Source organism: Natrix helvetica (assembly GCF_964273705.1).
Source record: "Natrix helvetica genome assembly, chromosome: 3".
Classification (NCBI taxonomy): Eukaryota; Metazoa; Chordata; class Lepidosauria; order Squamata; family Natricidae; genus Natrix; species Natrix helvetica.
Genome location: NC_138549.1, coordinates 13005247 through 13024576, shown reverse-complemented (window position 1 = coordinate 13024576; position 19330 = coordinate 13005247). Strand labels below are relative to the sequence as shown.

Below are 19330 nucleotides of genomic sequence, written 5' to 3'. Positions count from 1 at the left end.
TGAAGAATGTTTGCAGGAACTGGGTATGTCTAGTCTGATGAAAAGAAGGATGAGGGAAGACATGATAGCATTCTTCCAATATCGCAGGAGCTTCCATGAGGGAGTCTAGCTATTCTTCATCCCATAATTGGATAGACCAAGTTGCCTTGATAGACCAGTCCCACTGGAGGAAAAAAAAAACCTTAATAGAAGCTTCTCCAGAGTTGTAGTTGTGGGGATAAAAGAGAGTCTCTGTAGCTCAGTGTTGACCTGTGGAGTCCTTGGTACTTTCTGAGTGGAATGGGACAACTCACCAGAGCCAACTCGTCATGGCCAACTTGCCAGAGCCAACTCAACACGCAACAACTCACCATGGAATAAGGCAACAAATACAAATGTTCATTTTGACTGAACCAATATGGCCAATAATAATAAAATAAAGTCAATCCAAAAATCCAAGTTACAAAAACTTTGATGAAAACATGGTCACTAATAATAAAAGTATATCAATGAAATGATTAATGCAGCATTGAATTGTCCCCATGGTGAGTTGGTCATGGCAAGCTGTCCTAGACCCCTTTCTGAGCTTGTTTGTTTCCTTGAAAGCAAACAACCAAGTTCAGAGAGCATCAAGGAACCCACAAAAATCATCCCCATTTAAGCTACCTGGGGTTTCTTGGAGAAAAGACAAGATATGAATCTAACCAATAATCACAGCTGCAATGGGAGTGATGCAGTGGTGAAATTCAATTTTTTTTACAACCGGTTGTGTGGGCTTGGTGCGCGTGGCAGGGGGAAGGATACTGCAAAATCCCCATTCCCACCCCACTCTGGGGCCAGCCAGAGGTGGTATTTGCCGGTTCTCTGAACTACTCAAAATTTCCGCTACCGATTCTCCAGAACCTGTCAGAACCTGCTGAATTTCACCCCTGGAGTGATCTGAATCAACATTTCTTCAGTTATAATAAGCCAGAATTCCAAAGAATGTAACTTGTGATGAGATGGCATCGAAGTTGACTTGTTTCAGATGAAAGAGAATTGAGATCAACTGTGCAGGTGATGGATTTGAAGTTGTGCTGAAACTAAACTGAAAGACTGGTTTTTAAAATTCTTAAAGACAAAAAAGGAGAGGGTGAACAAGAATATAGAGGGTGGACTCCTCCCTAAATAATCAAGACATTTTCCATGCCAACTGTGCCTTTGTTTCTGTACCCTCCTAGATTTTCCCCTGTGTGACCCTGCTTTGACAGGGAAGCATTTTCCCAAAGCATTCATCCTGCTTTCTTCCTGTCCCACCTCCTGGGTTTTGCCTCTGATGAGAAGCTCATCCACCCCATTGCTTCCTTGCCCCTGTGATGTTTCCAACAAATACTCTGGCCAAAGAAAGCCTGGATTCACTTCCAGACAATGGCCAGTCAACCTGATTCAATAGCAAGGCAGCACAGAGGCCCCGCGGGAAGCTGGAGCTGAACTTTTCTGCTTCCAAGGAAATTTTTGAAGGAGGTGCAGCGCTTGCCTTCATCTCACCCAGCCCAGCCTAAAATCTTCCTCTTTAAATCACCCCTGCAGCAAAGATTCAAAGGAATGGTTAAGAATCTTTTTTTTCCTTCCCTGTGGGTACTTATGTTGATCCTTCAGAAGTCAAAATCTTCAAAGATGTCTGAAAAGAGACACGGCAGTGATGGTGGGATTTATAGTGGGTTTTTTTTTTTTTTTGCATCATAGTCAATGTGTAGATTCTTTCACCTAAAATCAACAAACTTGTAATAAGCCAAGGTCTATCCTGCACAGTCTGGGTCTCGGATTGGGTCAGGTTGATTTCAGGTGCTACAGGAATGTTCCTGCTAAATTGAATGAGACTCCATTATGAAATTGATGAGCAGCATTCATAGTGGCAGTATTTGTTAGTTGCGAAGTTGTGTCCGACCCATCACGACCCCATTGACAACGTTCCTCCAGGCATTCCTGTCCTCTACCATCCCCCGGAGTCCATTTAAGCTCTCACCAACTGCTTCAGTGACTCCATCCAGCCACCTCATTCTCTGTCGTCCCCTTCTTCTTTTGCCCTCAATCTTTCCCAGCATTAGGCTCTTCTCCAGGGAGTCTTTCCTTCTCATTAGGTGGCCAAAGTCTTTGAGTTTCCTCTTCAGGATCTGGCCTTCTAAAGAGCAGTCAGGGTTGACCTCCTCTAGGGCTGAGTGGTTGGATCGCCTTGCAGTCCAAGGGACTCGCAGTGTCTGCATAGAAGGACTGAATGTAGTTTAACAAAGTTCTTGTCTTGCCTTAAACAGGGAAAGGTGGACTCATCCTGCATTAGAGAGAAAGTCATCTTTGAATTTAGCAAAAAAAAAAAAACTTGTATACGTTTCGATCCACATCCATAGCATCCATTCCTTGCGTCTTGCTCTTTTGTTTTTAAAAGAGAAACAGGGAGTCCTTTCCTGGGGAAATCAGCTTTGGGATGCTCAGGACAGGGAGAGGGGCAGTGACAGAATTGACCCAGATAGCAAGAAGGTGTCCATGTGCTAAATGACGCATGACTGTGCTTGAGATCTTCTGATTTACGGCCCTCGGGGGGGGGGGGGGAGTCCCCATTTGCCTACCCGGCTTCTCCTTCTGTTGAATAATGAGTTCAGGGTGTTGGGGGTGGGGAGATGGTTAAAGTATCAGCTGTATATTGGTGCAAAGCACAGAAAGGGACATTAGCCTCTAATCAGATTCCAACAGTTCATTAAACCTGCCAGTCTGAGCATCGTCCTTTGTCTGCTCGGAGGCAGGCCCTGTTTTGGGCCAGATCCAGCTACCTCTCGTCTTTCTTCCCCTGCGAGCAGCCCCAGGCGCCTGTCACAGCTGGAGACCCTCCCAGCAGAGCAGAGCCTTCCAGGCAGGCAGGCAGGCAGCACAGCCCCCCCTCCTCATTACATCCGGCATCCCCTCCCCCTTCCCCTGTAACAGAAGGGCCCCCAGGCGAGATCCTTCATCCGGGCAGCCTCACCTCAGGGAGATTTATGACCCCATTGGCCGTTGCAGCCTTGCAGTAGCTGGCCTTCCTGGGGGTCTCGGGTGGAAAAAGAGGCCTAGCTAGGCCAGGCAGAAAGAGGGAAGGAACTGATAGGAGAGGCCGACCGACTGTGCTTTCTGCTCCACCCTAGGCGGATGGCAAAACCGCTGTTGTGGGTGACACCCTTGGATATGAAAGGCAGCACCAGAATAATAAAAATGAATACTTTGAAGAAAAGATACTACAACCATAAAAACAGGGAAAAGAAAAAGAAGTTAGGAGAAAGTTGGAGAAGAAGAACAATGATTAAAAGTGGAATTTGTGTGAGCCCAAGAGAAAATGGATAAAAGAGGAAGAATGGGGAAATGAGTTGAATTTGTAGATTAAAGGGAATAGTAGTATGATTGGTATTGTTATGCAACTAATTAAGTAATAAAGTATATTGTTAATTGTAGAAAAAAATGAAAGAAATGCTCTTTATGTCAAAACGTAACTAGAGGGTATGTATTGTTTATAGTAAAATAGACCAATAGAGAAATATGAAACAATAATTTGGTGCAATTTTTGAAAGGGAAATTGAAGGCATTGTTTATGTACTAGGAAAAAAATGAGTATAAAAAATAGAGAATAATGGAAGAAAATCATTTGGCTGAAAGTAAAAAAACCAAGCTATGAGGTAAAATGGATTATGTAAAGGAGAGGGTGTAAAAGGGAAGATCCACTCAACACTTTGTTTCTATAATATGTGTAAAGTTGTATTAAAAATGTAAAAAAAAACCTTTGAAACTGGATATGAAAGGCAGGTCTGGTTAGCCCACACCCTCCTGGGACGCGTCTGTCCCGAGCATCCATTTCCTTCCTTTTATTTTTTTGAGCATGCCTGGTGGCTAGAAGGTCCTCCTGTTCCTATGGCTCCAAAGGGGAAGGGAGGAAATTGCTAAGAGTTGAAATGAACCATCTCCTCCCTTGTGAGTCTTTCTTTTAAGGTGCTTCTCCCAAGAAATGGCAGCATTTTTTTAAATTTGTGGTTATTTTTAATTTGTGGTTATTAATTGCATGTTATCCCTAGAGGGACATGGTGGCTCAGTGGCTAAGTGGCTGAGCTTTTTGATCAGAAAAGTAGGCAGTACGGCAGTTTGAATCCCTGGTACTGCGTAACAGAGTGAGCTCCCGTTACTTGTCCCAGCTTCTGCCAACCTAGCAGTTTGAAAGCATGTAAAAATGCAAGTAGAGAAATAGGAATCACCTTTGGTGGGAAGATAACAGTGTTCCGTGCGTCTTTGGCATTTAGTCATACCGACCTCATGACCACAGAGACATCTTTGGACAGCACTGGCTCTTCGGCTTTGAAACGGAGATGAGCACCGCCCCTCAGAGTCAAGAATGACTAGCACATATGTCCGAGGGGAACTTTTATCTTTACCTTATTCTTTTGAGCACGCCTGATTGCTAGAAGGTCCTCCTGATAACTGTGGCTCAGAAGGGGAAGGGGGAAATTTGGGGAAGGAAAATGAACCATCACCTCCCTTGTGAGTCTTTCTTTTAAGGGGCTCTCAGCTTTTCCCAAGAAATGGCAGCTTTATTTTTAATTTATAGGATTGCATCTTATCCCTGTGCTTGGATGTGAATTTGCAATCAACCAGCCCAAATCCTGCACCAGGAAAAGTGGAGTTTTGCACCAAGGGTAATTTGTAATATTTGTAGGGAGTAGAGTAGAGTAGAGTAGAGTAGGGTAGGGTAGGGTAGGGTAGGGTAGGGTAGGGTAGGATAGGATAGGAGTTGGAAGAGACCTTGGAGGTCTTCTAGTCCAACCCCCTGCTTAGGCAGGAAACCCTATATTATTCCTGCTTCCAATAAAGGAGAGACTCGGGAATGAACTGAACCTTGTTCACTGAAACAGGCAACATTCTGAAATCAGTTGGGCCCAGAGCTGATGTCAAAGTGTTGGAAAATACTTGGCATGGAAGTTCTTGCTGGCAAACCTTATCAACAGACAAATCCTTGCATTTTTCCTTTGCAAACCAGGATGCTCCGTTGTTGTTTTTTTCCTCCTGGGCTCATCCTTACTTTCCTTCTTCTTCTCTTTAAGGCTACTAATACATCGGAGAACAGAATGTTAATGCTTGATGGGATGCCTGCAGTCAGAGTCAAAACGGAGCTGCTGGAATCAGAACAAGGGGTGAGTGTTAGCCTTCCGTTCTTCTCCATACCGTGGAGATGTTTCTGCTTGCTTAATCCCTTCATTTTGTACCCAAAAAAGGGTACGGTTTTCCATCCAGTTTCTTCTCACCCTCAATACCATCTGGTAGAGTGGATGTCCTCTTGATTCTTGCTCTGAAAGTGTCATCTACAAGCTTGGGGAGACAGTAGAAGTAGTCCAGGAAACTGTTTTGAGAGAAGAAAAGGAACAAGGCAGAGCCACACTTTCATGTAGAGATTCAACCATTCCTTAGCATTTGTTGGTGAAGGAAGTAAAAAGTGGGGAGAATTCCCCCCCCCATGAACAATTAGCAATAATCCTACTAGTACATGGATCCTTCCAATAGTGTAAGTGAAGGTACCTAGTGGTAAATAATTCAGAGGAAGAGGCATTCTTTGAGTGAGGTTGGAAGTAGTAGACCCTTTCCTGGACCTCTGACCCTGCCTGGAGAGATTATGAAGATGAAGTAAGTGCCAAGCCAACCCTGCAATAATTGTATAACAGATCTTGTAGCCAGAAGCAGAATCCCTACTTCCTGATCCCTTCATGCCCTCAACATGCAAACCCTTCAAAATATTTTCTTCACCATGGAGATTCACAATCCTCCAGGTCATGATTGTTCCAAAGGTGCTTTTTTCAAAAGGCAACTGGACTTTGTTGGCTTCCCCGCCCCCCCCCCCCCCCTTGAAGACATTTTTGCTTCTCATCCAATAAGCTTCTTCAGTTCTGAAGCTTCTTGGATGAGAAGCAAATGTCTTCAAGGAAAAAATACCAAGAAAGTCCAGTTGCCTTTTTGAAAAACACTTTTGGGAAATTTTCTTCACTGTTTAGAGATGACTGTGAAATTTTCTCTTTATTGTCACTCCTCGTGGTGATTTCTAAAGCCAGAGCCTTGTCCAAAAGCTTATTCTACCTCCCTTATCTGCAGAAGCTGAGGGAGGGTGAAAAATAGATTCCGTAGGGCTGGAAATGGGCTGTTTCCGAACCCCAGAGGGACTCTGGAGCCCTGGGAGGGCTTGGGGAAAGCCTCCAGAGCCCGGGGAAGGTGAAAGCCTCTGGAGCCATCCTTGCCATGGTGCAGGAGGCCAACTAGGCCATGTCCACCATGGCCATGCCCACCTAGCAACTGAGCAGAGAACCCATTGCTAAACATTTTGAAGCCCACCCCTGGCCAGGGTGGACATGGTTCTTTAGTGCTCCACAGAAAGCAAGTCCAGTGTAGATGAGAAGTTACTTCCTGTGGCTGATAAAAGTGCTAAACAATCTTGTTTGTATTGTTCATTTTTATTTTGGGTTCTTTTCCTTAGGTTTTTAAGTGCCGCAATTTCATTTTATTGTTCTTTTGAGGTCCTTATACAAAACTCAATTCCCTCCCATACCATTCCTTCTAGGGGAAGATGCATCTGTCTCCCTTGTATGCCTTACTGAGATTTCATGTTACGTAGCTCACCAAAAAATTATCTTCCTGTTTATTGTGCGCTTGGAGGAGGAAGCAAGGAGATGGTTTTGGGGAGGTGGGCTTTCCCTTGGGGACTCATTATAGGCACAGAAGGCTGTTTGCTCCAAACCTTGGAGCAAAAGTGGGATAAGGATTGTGAGGTTCAATGGATATTTTGGGTTCATATATCCCAGAGCAGCCTCAAGCCCGAACATTTCTCTCTCTCTCAGGCATACAGTATGTGAGGCCACGGGGCACCCAAAACATCTCTTGATGTTAGAAGGGCATCCCATTTGTCACATGGTGGAAGTCTCAAGGCTTCTGACAAGAACCTTTTAAGCCTTATCTGCCCGGCACTAGGAACGGTCCAGTGTTGTGGCCCACCAGTGGTCAGCGGAGCTGTTGGCAGATTCAGACAGTGAAGAGGTTGGGGAGGAACATGGGCCAGACCCGGAGTCTGTGGAAGGCTGTGAGTAATGCTCTGTGTCAGAGGCAGAGATGGAGCCAGGGCCGTCTGACAGTTATCAACTACCTTTGGAGTCGGATATAAGTGGGGCAGAAGAACAGCTGGAGCCTGTTCCCGATGTGCACATGCACAGAGCTGCCAGAAGGAGGGAACAGCTAAGGAACAAGGGCCAACTCGGAAGTAAAGGCACAGGTGAACGGTGTATGGCCCCTCCCTAGGGAATAAAGAGGAGCGAAAGGGGAGAGGAGTTTGCAGGAGACAATTAGTTCGATGCATTAGGGTGAAGATCTGTTCCTGACTTCTTGCCAAGCAATTGCTGCTACAGCATGGCATTTGGAAGATATCACCCTGGCAGCTCTCCAAGCCTGATCAAGGTCTGTAGTTGTGAAATCTCATGAAAGACTGTTTGCCGGGACTTTGCTGGAGAGGAATTCCCTTTAACCTAAATAAAGGGGGCTTTATTGGGACGAGGAGTCTGCTTCATGATCTTGGGAAGCCTAGGTCAGAACACCTAGTTGAGGGGTCCCTGGTGCTTTCTGAGCTCGCTTCTTATTCTTATAGACATTTCATTATCCAAACTAGGTAACACCATTGGGCTAGCACTGATGATATTATCTAGTTTGGGTAATGAAACATCTGATTTTTTGACATCAGGTGGGGCCTATCTCATTGCCATCTTGGGGATTCAATTGTTCTCCATGTAGAAAAGATGATCTGCAACTTGGAGTCTTCTGCATGCTATGTAGTTTGCAAGGTTTTTTCCCAATTATATCCTACTCTACATTGCTCCTATAAACAGCAGTGTAGAATAAGAAGTAAGAACAACAGCAGCAACAACAGGTAGGGGCAATATTTCCATACTGCAGCCAAGGAAAATCTTCCATGGTTATCAAGGCTGGAGTCAATTTGAGAGTATCTTGGCCTTTAAGCTGATGTGCAAGTTGTGCTAGACTTCATTACCGGCACAGTTCTGAAACAGATCTAGAACCCAGCAGAAATGGGTTCTCAACAGCACTCAGTTTGGGAATCCTTTGGAAATTTCCAGGAATCAGGAATTCAAATAAGAATTCAGTGTCTTCTCTAAAGTCTCCGTACTTAAAAGTCTCACTATTAACTTTTTTAAAAAACCCTTTCTTTGCAGATAATATAAAACTTTTGTATCTGACTCTGATGTCCTTATATGAGCAGCAACAAATCATGAATGCTCTCTGTGAAAAGTGTTTTTACTTGTGGATCTGAAATATTTTGTTTTGGCCATAATTCTCTCTCGTTTTTTGTTTTTTTTTAAAGCATGCCTGTTCTCTGTTTGAAATTCCAGCCATCAGTAAAGTAATGAAAGATGCTGAAAGTTGAATAATGGTTCAGTACAATGAAATCCAAACAAACTTTGCAGAGCTGTATAAATAACTCTCATTCTCAATTGATTGATGGAGTGATAATAGGTTGGCTTCTGAGGCAGCTCCTGTGCCTTGATATTAATTGTGACTACAGACAACAGGAGCCCAGACTGATCTGGAAGGTGGTATGAACAAATGTTGCGGTGGTAGTTTCCATTTTTTTACTACTGGTTTGCTCGTGCATACGCGTGCAATGCTTCTGCACATGTGCAGAAGGGTTGGGTGGTTGGGTGGGTGGGTGGATCCTCCCACCGCCACCACTACCAGTTCACCCAATCCGGGTCGAACCGGGAGCCATCCACCTCTGAAATGTTTCCAACTGAAAAATCTTGCTTGAGGTACAAGAATAGAATGAAACAGAACAGAACAGAACAGAACAGAATAGAACAGAACAGAACAGAACATAATGTATTGGAGTGAAAAATAGAATTGAATAGAATAGAATATATTGGAAGGAAGATTAGATTAGAATAGAACAGAATAGAACAGAACAAAACATAATGTATTGAAATGAAGAATAGAATAGAATAGAGTATATTGGAAGGAAGATTAGATTAGAACAGAACAAAACATAATGTATTAGAATGAAGAATAGAATAGAATAGAATAGAATAGAATAGAATAGAATAGAATAGAATATTCTTTATTGGCGAAGTGTGATTGGACACACAAAGGATTTGTTTCTGGTGCGTAAGCTCTCAGTATACACAGAAGCAACAAAATGATAAATCATAAATCATAAGTTACAACCGACAAGTCAGAGCCCTAGGATACCAAATAGGGGAAGGTAGTAGGAAAAGTGAGAAGGATAATAATAATACAATCCTACAACATGATTATATATCTTTAGGCATAAGGTGATGTTGTGGGAATTATGTGTTTAATAATAATAATAATAATAATAATAATAATAATAATAATAATAATAATAATAATAATAATAATAATAATAATAATACTTTAATTTATAGACCGCGCCCTTTCCTAAACAGGACTCGGGGCGGTTTAGCAGATTGATGGCATGTGGGGGGGGGGATTTCTTTGTGTCTAATTGTTTTGGCATGCAATGCTGTATAGCGGCTTCCTGAGGGTAGAAATTGAAACAGTTTATGTCCAGGATATGAGGGGTCTGTGGTGGGTTTCCATTTTTTTTACTACCGGTTCACATACACAGAAGCATCCGGGCGGGTGGGCGGAGCCTCTCGCTGCCACTACTACCGGTTTGCGCGATCCGGGCCGAACCGGCAGAATCCCATTTCTGGCTTGGAGTGATAAGTTCACAGAATACCTTGAGTATCAAGGTCATTCATATCAGTCATGACTGGGTGAGGTTTAGTATATTTCTTGGATCCTGCTGCTTTTCACCTTGAGGTTGTATCAAGGAGATGGTATCTAGGGAGGCCCAGAAAGTTATTAGTGGCACTTTAAAGGAGTATTGGCACATCTTTAACAGCAGCGTGATTAGAATATTGGTGAAGAAACATAATCTGGGCCTAGAAGTTGAAATCAAAACCAGCCTTGCAGCCATCAACACATTTGAAAGCAATAGGCATTCTCAATCTAATTATAGCTGTCTTGGTGACAATACTGATTTAAGCCATATGTCATGTGGACCACAAAACACAGTATACAAACAGGGGTGCGATCCAGTGGTGAAATTCATTTTTTTTTTACTACCGATTCTGTGGGTGCGGCTTGGTGGGCGTGGCGTGGGAAGGATACTGCAAAATCTCCATTCCCTCCCTGCTCTGGGGCCAGACAGAGGTGGTATTTGTTGGTTCTCCAAACTACTCAACATTTCAGCTACCGGTTCTCTAGAACCTGTCATAATCTGCTGAATTTCACCCTTGCTGCGATCCTACCAGTTTAACAACCCCTTCGCTTCACTAAATAGTGGAAGAGAATCATTAAAGAAAGAATGCCAAAGGAGTGACAAAATGAAATGTGAATGACAATTTCTTTTTTAAAAAAATGCTTTAAATAATTAAATTGAATTAGCCTTCAATGAGTTGTCCAGCGGTCAGTTGATTATGTTTTGACTGCCATGAGTTGGTTGCAGCAGGTTGTCCCATTCTGTTTGGAGGATTGGGGAGCTCTCCAGAATAGATTGGAGAGAGATTAGAAGACAAAACTGACTTGAGAAGTCAACAGGCTATGGAATATAATGCCAGCCATCTTTATTTGGAAGGATGCATCTTGTTGCACTAAGACATTTTGAGAAAATGATGAAAACTGGGTGGGCTGATGGATGGGATGGGTATCCTAAGAAGGAGCCTCACTAGCTCAGAGGTCCCTAATCCCTCATCCATGGACCGTTACTGGGCCATGGTATGCTAAAAACTGGGCCACACAAACAAGCAAAAAACTCATGCGTGGGATGCAGGCAGCATGCAAAACCACATCCTCCCTGCTTTGAGGAAAAACTTCTCTCCACGGAACTGGTCCTTGGTGCCCAAAATGTTGGAGGTCTCTGCCCTAGCTCATTCTTGGGTAAAGAGATGTTTGGGGCCATTGACCACAAGGCAATCGTTCCTCAAGAATGCTTGCAACTCACTCTCCACAACCTCCCATTTCAGAAGTGACTGGGGAGTATTGTCAAGCAGAATAGTGACAACCTGCTACTAGAGATTGCTTTAATTGGTGTGTTGGAATAGGGAGACACCTCAAGGCCTGCTTACAGCAGAAGGAGAAAAGATAATAAATCCTGCATCCTCTTACCAGCCTTTGAATTGGGAAAGCCTGGTGCGGGGGCAACTCCCGTGTTCCTGGAGAACAGCTATAAATTTTCACAGAGTTTTACAGGACTTCAGATACTTGTGTGCTGAGTCGGAAGCTCTGTGTGCGAGGGAACGCCAGTCACTGCGCAGAAAAAAATTATGGGTGCCCTTTTGCAAATGTTTTATTGAACATGGAGTTTTCAAGCAAGGGAGCTTGATTTCCCTCTCTTGAATCTGATAGGTTTGCAGATAAAAAGGTTTGGGTGTGATTACAGGTGGAGCTGATTTAAGGGGGCTATCCTGAAGCAAATTTCTACTTTAAATGGTATTGCTTTTTTAGAGCCTGGTCCTAATAGATGAACAGTATGAGAAGGCAGAAGCCTGAAGTCATTTTGCAAATGTATTGTAGCTACAACACCCCCCCACACACACACAGAGTGAGAGACACACCATACACACACACAGAGTGTGTGTGTGAGAGAGACAGAGAGATGGACAGGGAGACAGAGAATACCAATAGCATTTAGGCTTATATACCACCCCATAGCACTGCACTCTCTGGGCTGTTTACAATGTAAGCATTATTTGTATATTTTCCCCAACAACTTGGGTCCTCATTTTACTGACCTCAGAATGATGGAAGGCTGAGTCAACCCTGAGTCCCATCAGGATCAAACTCTAGACTGCAGGCAGAGTTAGCCTCCAATCGTGAACGTTAACCACTGCACCACTTAGGTTCTTTAATGTCACTGCTTTCTTTACCTGAAATTGGATTCCACCAGATCTGAATAATAGCATCATTTGGGCAGGTGAGATGTATTTGAGGAAGACTCCACCTTAATGTGAAACACATTACATTTCATTAATGAAGACTAGGCTCTTACTGATATGGACTTAGACTTGGTAATGACCTGCTCTTATTATTTATGTTTTTCTCCTGGATAACTAACCTCATCTAAATTCAGGAGCTCCCTAAGCAGATGTATCTCTTGGAGTGATAAATGAGCTGAGGTCATTTCCCCCAGTTCTTTGGAAGTGAAGTATAATTTTTCAGGATTTCCTTTAATTAAGGGATGCATCACCAACACAATTCCTTCAGTGGAACTGTCAAAACAATCTTTAATTTGTGGTGTGCAAAATGCCACATGATGATTTATCATTGTAAGGAAATAAAATATGAATATGAAATGAGCAGGTAAGAGGAGACTGTCAGATGCTATCTGAGAGACAGCTTTGGACTTTCAGATGGGAGACGGTTTTACAGCTGGGTTTGTGGTGAGATCCTCACCTTGCAGTTGCCGAGAAGGGACAAGAAGGGAATGCACCAGTTTTGCTGTGTTAATCTGGTGTCCGCTGACAGAGATAATGTCTTGTCACTCATCAAATGACAACAGAACTCCAAAGTGCATTGTAGAATTTCCTTAAGAAGATCAAGATGATCGGAAGGACCTCTGATTGTGTTCCAGATGTGAAATAACGGAAGCCAAAGAAGGGTGGAGAGTCTGGGAAGAGCCCTTTCTTTGGGTCTTGTAAAAGTGGGCTAGGGATGAACCTGTTGCACTGGTAGGAAAGTCATCTTCCAAATGAAGGACTTCCAAATGAAGTGCCCCTCATGAAAGGACCATCCTTTGGAGCTGGGAAAAGAATTTTCCTTTCCGGGTTAGGACAGCATCTGCTTTCCTCTGTAGCAATTTAATTCCTTATTTCTGCAGAGACCATCTGAAGTGACTATGAAGAATTACAATGTCCCAGCCCTCATTTTTACCTTGCCCTGTTTAAAGGAATACCTGGAAATTCTGTCTTCAAGGCCTTAATTATTGTCTTAACATGAGCTGGTTTCTTCTTTTTGTTCTACGGCGTATCTTAAGTCAGTCTATAAAGTGAATGTACAGAGAACAGGGATGTGCAAAAGTTTCAGATTCAAGACTTTTGGTTCAAAACACCCTGCTCTTTAGAGTGCAAAACTGGCTGTTTTAAGTATTTTGACCTCTGAGAGGGGTTGTGTTCCACATTGAAAATGTTTCAAGTTCAAAACTCTTGCAAATGGTTGAAATGGCTTGTTTTGTGCTTCAGTTGGTCTGCTTTTCATTCAGCCTGGGATGCGCTGAGATCAAATCAAATTCAAAATGTTTCGGTTCTCATCTCACCTAAAAGGGAGCATAAAAACAGGCTCCTATCGTTGAAGAAGAATAGGACGCACCTTGAAGGGGGCGATGTAAAGTATGACCTTCAGTGAAACCATAATGTACGTATGTCTTTGAAAATTGTGGAGAAACGTGGAGAGGCAAATGAACGTAATATTCATGTTCACATCTTTTAAGGCTGCAAAACACTTTGCGTGAAATTAAGGTTGCATTAGGCCAGTGGTGGGCAACCTTTTTTTTCAACTGAGCCAAATCTCGCTAAAACCACGATTGAAATTTATTTTGAGAGCCGCATTTTTAAAACCGAAAATACATAGGATGGTACACTGTTTTTAGTTTCAATAAGTTTTTATTGAGAATATTCTGCATGCAAGTATCCACATAGGTCGGGAGGATACAAATAACACAACTAATAAAACAAAAACTTTAGAACGATATTATTTATCGATAACGTTAAATTCCGTAAAATTTGCCTTACAATGTAGAGAAAATTACATCCTGACATTGACTGACAAAGTCACAACCACTAATGTGAACATTGGCCTTGCATTTCCTTGGATAGTTTGAGTAAGTCAGGTTTGTATGTTGTTGTTTTTAATTTCATCTCTCTCTCCCACTTTCTTTCTTTTTTTCTTTTTCTTTCTCTCTCTCTCTCTGGCTCTTTGTCTCTCTCTCCCTCCCTCCCCCATCTCTGTCACTCTGTGTGTGTGTGTGTCTGTCTGTCTCTCACTCACACTGTGTGTGTGTGTGTCTGTCTCTGTCTCTCCCTCTGTCTCTCTCCCCTCCCTTCCTCTCTCTCTGTCACTCTGTGTATGTGGGTGTGTCTGTCTCTCACTCATTCACTTAATCACTCACTCTGTGTGTGTCTCTCTGTCTGTCTATCTTTCTCTCCCTCCCTCCCCCTCTCTGTCTCTCTGTCTGTGTGTGTGTGTGTCTGTCTGTCAGTCTCTCTCTGATTCCCTCCCTCACTCCCTCTCTCTGTTCCTCTCTCTGTCTGTCTTTCTCACTCACACTCACACACACACACACACACACACACACACACACACTGTGGTCACCTTGTTGAGTGTTCCAATCACATTTGAAACACTCAACAACTGGCCTGCATTTATGGTATTTTGCAGCATTCTGCAGTCATAGGACCAAAATTGGTTGTCACTCGCCCGGGCTTTTGCAGAAGCTTCCCTCCGAAGCCCGAGAGGAGGGAGGGGAGCGGGCACCCGGCACACAGAAGAGCCGCATTAAAGGGTGTAAAGAGCCGCATGTGGCTCCCGAGCCGCGGGTTGCCCACCACTGCATTAGGCAACCTCTTTTTTTTTTTTTTGAACAGTCTATTTCTGTATGGATTGTCCAGACTTCCTTTTTCTGCAATGCCAGTTTTTAAAAGAAGGATGTTCTTTTAATAGAGCAAGTATCAAAGCGCTTATCGTAACAGTGCTTTAAAAAAGATCTGAAATATTTCCTCGCCATTTCTGAGTGGCCATGGAGACAGGGATCCAGTTCTGTTTCCTTTTGAGCAATCTGTTCTGTTTTAGCTAACTTTGATCCTTGTAAGACATTTAATTGGAATTGGACAACCCTGTGACATGTTGGGTCATCCTTTGCTAGAAAGGTCATGCAACTTGAAGGGACCAGAATGAATATTAGATTTTAGGCTGACCGTATTTTTTTTATATCTCAATTGTAGATGGTTCCATGATCATCTAAGAAGACTGTTTGGTGTGTGTGTGTGTGTACACACACACACACACACACACACACACTTCCCAATTGACTTTGCTTGTGGGAAAGTAGCAGGGAACATTGGACATCATGTTCACATGACTGCAGAGACACTGCAATGACCACACCTTTGTGAATAAAACTGATCTGAACATCATAGAAATTTCAGTTCCGCAGAGTACTGGGTTCTGGATTTTTTATGTATTCTTTTAAGTTAGCAGACTTGGGGTACCTTGGTTCAAACATTATTGGGGCATAATGCACTGTTTGGGCTTATTTGAGGATATGAACAGATAAACAAGATGTGAGTTGTACATAGCTTAGTTAGAAATCAAGTAGCTCAAATATTGCACTGACTTACAAGGGCTAGTTGGCCGGTGTTCCCCAACGTTTCGGGCTTTGTGGACTGGCAAGAGGGGATGGTTCATGCAAGTGGCTGGCAAGCACGTGCTCTGACCCAGTCTTAGCAGAAACAAGAAACAGACTCCTTGTCATAAAAAACCCCTCTTTATTTATCTCCTGTGAATTAGTGGCATTCGTGAAGCAAAAACTCCAGGCAAAAAGTTAACTGCAGTAACAGACATTATCAGTTCTTTGCGATAATTGCCAGGTCATGAGCGCCCAGCCAAAAAGCTGCAATTTAAGTTCTGGCATGCAGTCTCTGTGGCACAAAATTGCCAAATCTTCAGAAATCCAAACTGTTGTCTCTTACGACCACAACTCCTCTTTCCTTCTATTTATTCCCCAGCTAGGGATAGGCCATTCAGCATCCATGTGTGCTTTGCTTCCTGAGTCAACTCCTTGTCCTCCGTTGTTCACCTCTCCTAACAGCTCTGCACATATGCACATCTGGAACAGGTTCCAGCTGTTCTTCCTCCTCACTCAGCCTCCCAAGGCAGGTGCCTCTCCAGTGGCTGGGAAATGTTGGACAGCCTTGGTTCTATCTCTGAGTCCGATGCTGAGCAACCATCAGAGCCTTCCCCAGGCCCCAGAACTGGCCCAAGTTCTTCCTCAACCTCCTCATCGTCCGAGTCTGCCTCCAGTTCTGCTGGCAACTGGTGGGTCACAACAGTGTATATGTGCAGCTCTGTTTCCATGAAGGGCACGTGCTTGCCCACTGCTTGCACAAATGACGATGCAATTGGATGCACACTCACAGCTGTTTCCACAGCCCAGTTGCAAACCCCTCATGGCCCATTAGCGGGCCACAGCCCACAGTTTGGGGATTCCTGGGCTAGGCAGTTTGGTGATCTAATAAGGACTTCCTCAAACTGTGGAGCTTTTTCAGGACAAGATGTTGCCGAGTCCATTTTGCCTCCCCTGCAGCTGCTCATACTCCTTTTTCCTCCCTCCACTCCCCTTCTCTTCTTTGTGAGAATAGAAATGTCAGAGGCGTTCCCCATTTCAAGCAAGAAGCTTCAGCAACCTAACTGGGCTTTAGAATAGGCCTTTCAAGAAGGCAACGGCCATTCCAGGGCCTTCTAACAGCTGCTACACTGAAGCTGGCAAGATGACTGGAACAAAGTCTCACTAATGCACCATCTGTTATAAGCGAGGACAAGGGGGAAGGTCGGGGGAGTCCTGGAATGTACCCAAATTAAGTAGGGTGAAAGGAAAGCCATTTTCTGCCATGATGGAGAAATCCGGGTTTTTTTTTTTACTTCTTCTTGTGGAGAAAGTTCTTACCTCTCTTTAACTTTCTTTCGGTCTGTTTCTTTTAAAAAGTTTTTTATTTTTTTTTATTTTCATACAAATAACCACGTTTATACCATTACATAACCAACACAATTTTGTATTATTCAATATTATGTCAATTTGTCTTACCATCAACCCCCAAAGACTATTATTAGCTCTTCTGCTCTCCATACACCATATTTATACCCTACCCATCGTGTTCTTGCTTCTTCTCCCTCTCTCCTCCTTCCTACCACCTTTCTATCCTGTCATCTTTCTCTTCTCTACTTCCCCGTCCTCTCTCCTTTCACTCTGTTTCTTCTTGTGGTCTAGTCACATGACCTTTGAACTTCTGTGTCAGCGTTCCAAATATCATCCAGAATTAAATCAGAGTCCAAGGCAGAGCTTTCATCAAAGTTCCAATTTAATAAGAGAGACATGTTGGTACATCTGTGGAAAACCCCAATCTGAAAGCTTCCTGGGGTTCCCACCCAGTTTAAAGTTCATGATCTTGCCCCCACACCCACAAGTCCATCACATGGTCCAATCTTCCACTGTCACACTGGCATTTCCACCCATCTAGTTCCGGTCAGGTGCAGAGGTGCAGAGACAAAGAATGACCTTGGGCTTCTAGAAAGGAATGTTTTATTTTGACAACAACACATTCTACAATTCTACTCCTTATTATCCCCCCTCCCAATTATCCCACTAATGAAACAGCATAGAAAAATAATAGAGAGGGTGGCAGGCCAAAGATCCTAAAAAGAATATGACTGCAGGCCTGACATTCTGTATGTTTCAGCTTTCTTGATAATTGTTGTAAAACCTAGAATATTTTGTTTTTGATCCTGATGCTTTTTAAGTACTCCACACCACCTGGAAACCTCTAGAAATGCAACAAACACATAAACATGATTCAAAACTTAATTCCTGTACTTCAACGGCAAGCAATTTATTTCAAAACAGGTAGAGAAGCAAGGCTGTTCCAATCAGGGTGGATCTTGTTTGAAGCGAGTGATGAAACATTCTTATTGATTGAAAAACGGGAATTAATTTGAAAAGTATTTACAGTGCATGTAAGGGCCTTAATGAAATTGCATTAATGAATTGCCAACACTCACATTTTCAGTCTGAGGCCCAATTACTGCTGGGAGTGTCACTGCACATTACAGGACACAGAGGACCTGTTCTCCTTATATGTTGCAACAGTAAACTCTAAAGCCTATTTAAATTTTCTTTAAATGTGTCTGTGTAGATTGTTGATTTAAGCATCTGTGTAGTTCCACTGGGGCGCGATGGCATAACGGTTAAAGACGCTGAGCTTGCCTGCTAGAAAGTTGACAGTCTGGCTTTGAGCGCCATGCAATGGGGTGAGCTCCCATTATTTGCTCAAGCTCTTGCCCACCTACCACTCCGAAAGCATGCAAATGCAAGTAGGTTAATAGGTATCACCGGTGGGAAGGTAACAGCATTCTGTGCACCTCAATGTATAGTCTTGCTGGCCATGGAGAGTGTTTTCAGATAATGCTGGCTCCCTCGGTCAAGAAACAGAGATGACCATCACCCCCTAGAATCAGAAATGACTGGACAGGGAAACCTTGACCTTTTACAGCAGTGGCCCCCAACCTTTTGGTCACTAGGGATCATGGAGAGAGTTATTTCCATGGACTAGAGAGGATGTGGTTTTGTGTGCTGCCTGCATCCTGCAGATGGGACTTCACTTGTTTCCATGGCCTAGTTTTTGGCATGCTGTGGACTAGTGCCAGTCCATGGACCGGGAGTTGGGGACCCCTGTTTTACAGATCCATTATACTTCTGCTTGTAGATGGGAAAAATTGAATCTCGAATATAGGATTTTTAATATCCAATGTTCAACCAAATAAAAATATTGTATGCACACCTCACACCTGTGTTTCATATAGCCCTTTAAATGAGCAGGCACATTTTCAATTAGAGTTCTGGGGATCAGATTCCTTGTTACATGGGAGAGCTGTGTGGGACTCTCAATGGAATATGGACTGTGGCACTGATTGGTCACCATTTGTGTCTAAATAAAAGTAGTTCCAAGCAATGAGCCCAATTCAATCAGGACTTGGAAGCTCCACTCAGATCTTTTATTGAGTACATCGTATCGGCAATTAGAAAGGTGAAACTAGCTCTGAGTATTTTCCACGCTTCAGAATAATAAAAGGAATAGAAACTTCCCACCCACCCCCTCAACTATCCTGGGTCATGTTAACCAATCAATTCAGCAGTAGTTTCCCCTCAGTCTCAGCAGATGTTTGTTGCCATGACCTTGGTTCTCACCAGGGGTGGGATCCTACCTGTTTAACAACCGGTTTTCTGAGCGCACGCTTCGTAAGCATGCACTTGCTTTGCTCTTGCCTGTGCCTGACATGCGCTGCACATGCATGCACAGTTCACAGAGAAATCACCTGTCACATTACTGCTGGGGAGGAAAACAGCTGAGGCACGACACGCTGCTGTGCCTATCAACTGGGCTTCCAAAAAGGGAATATAGGCGAGTATAGTGCAGGGGTAGGCAGGCGGGCCCAGCCAAAAGTTGGAGCAAACCAGTTCGCTCCCAGCTGA

The 19330-nt window shown here is 43.5% G+C and overlaps 1 protein-coding gene across 1 annotated transcript in view; it reads left to right on the top strand.

Moving 5' to 3' along the window:
• Positions 1 to 19330, top strand: part of KLF12 (KLF transcription factor 12) — a 221737-nt gene that overhangs the window by 77942 nt on the left and 124465 nt on the right. The window contains exon 2 of the mRNA XM_081949439.1: positions 5070 to 5159. Within this exon, the coding sequence (XP_081805565.1) occupies positions 5094 to 5159 (66 nt within the window). The 5' untranslated portion in view covers positions 5070 to 5093. The remainder of the gene's footprint in view (positions 1 to 5069; positions 5160 to 19330) is intronic.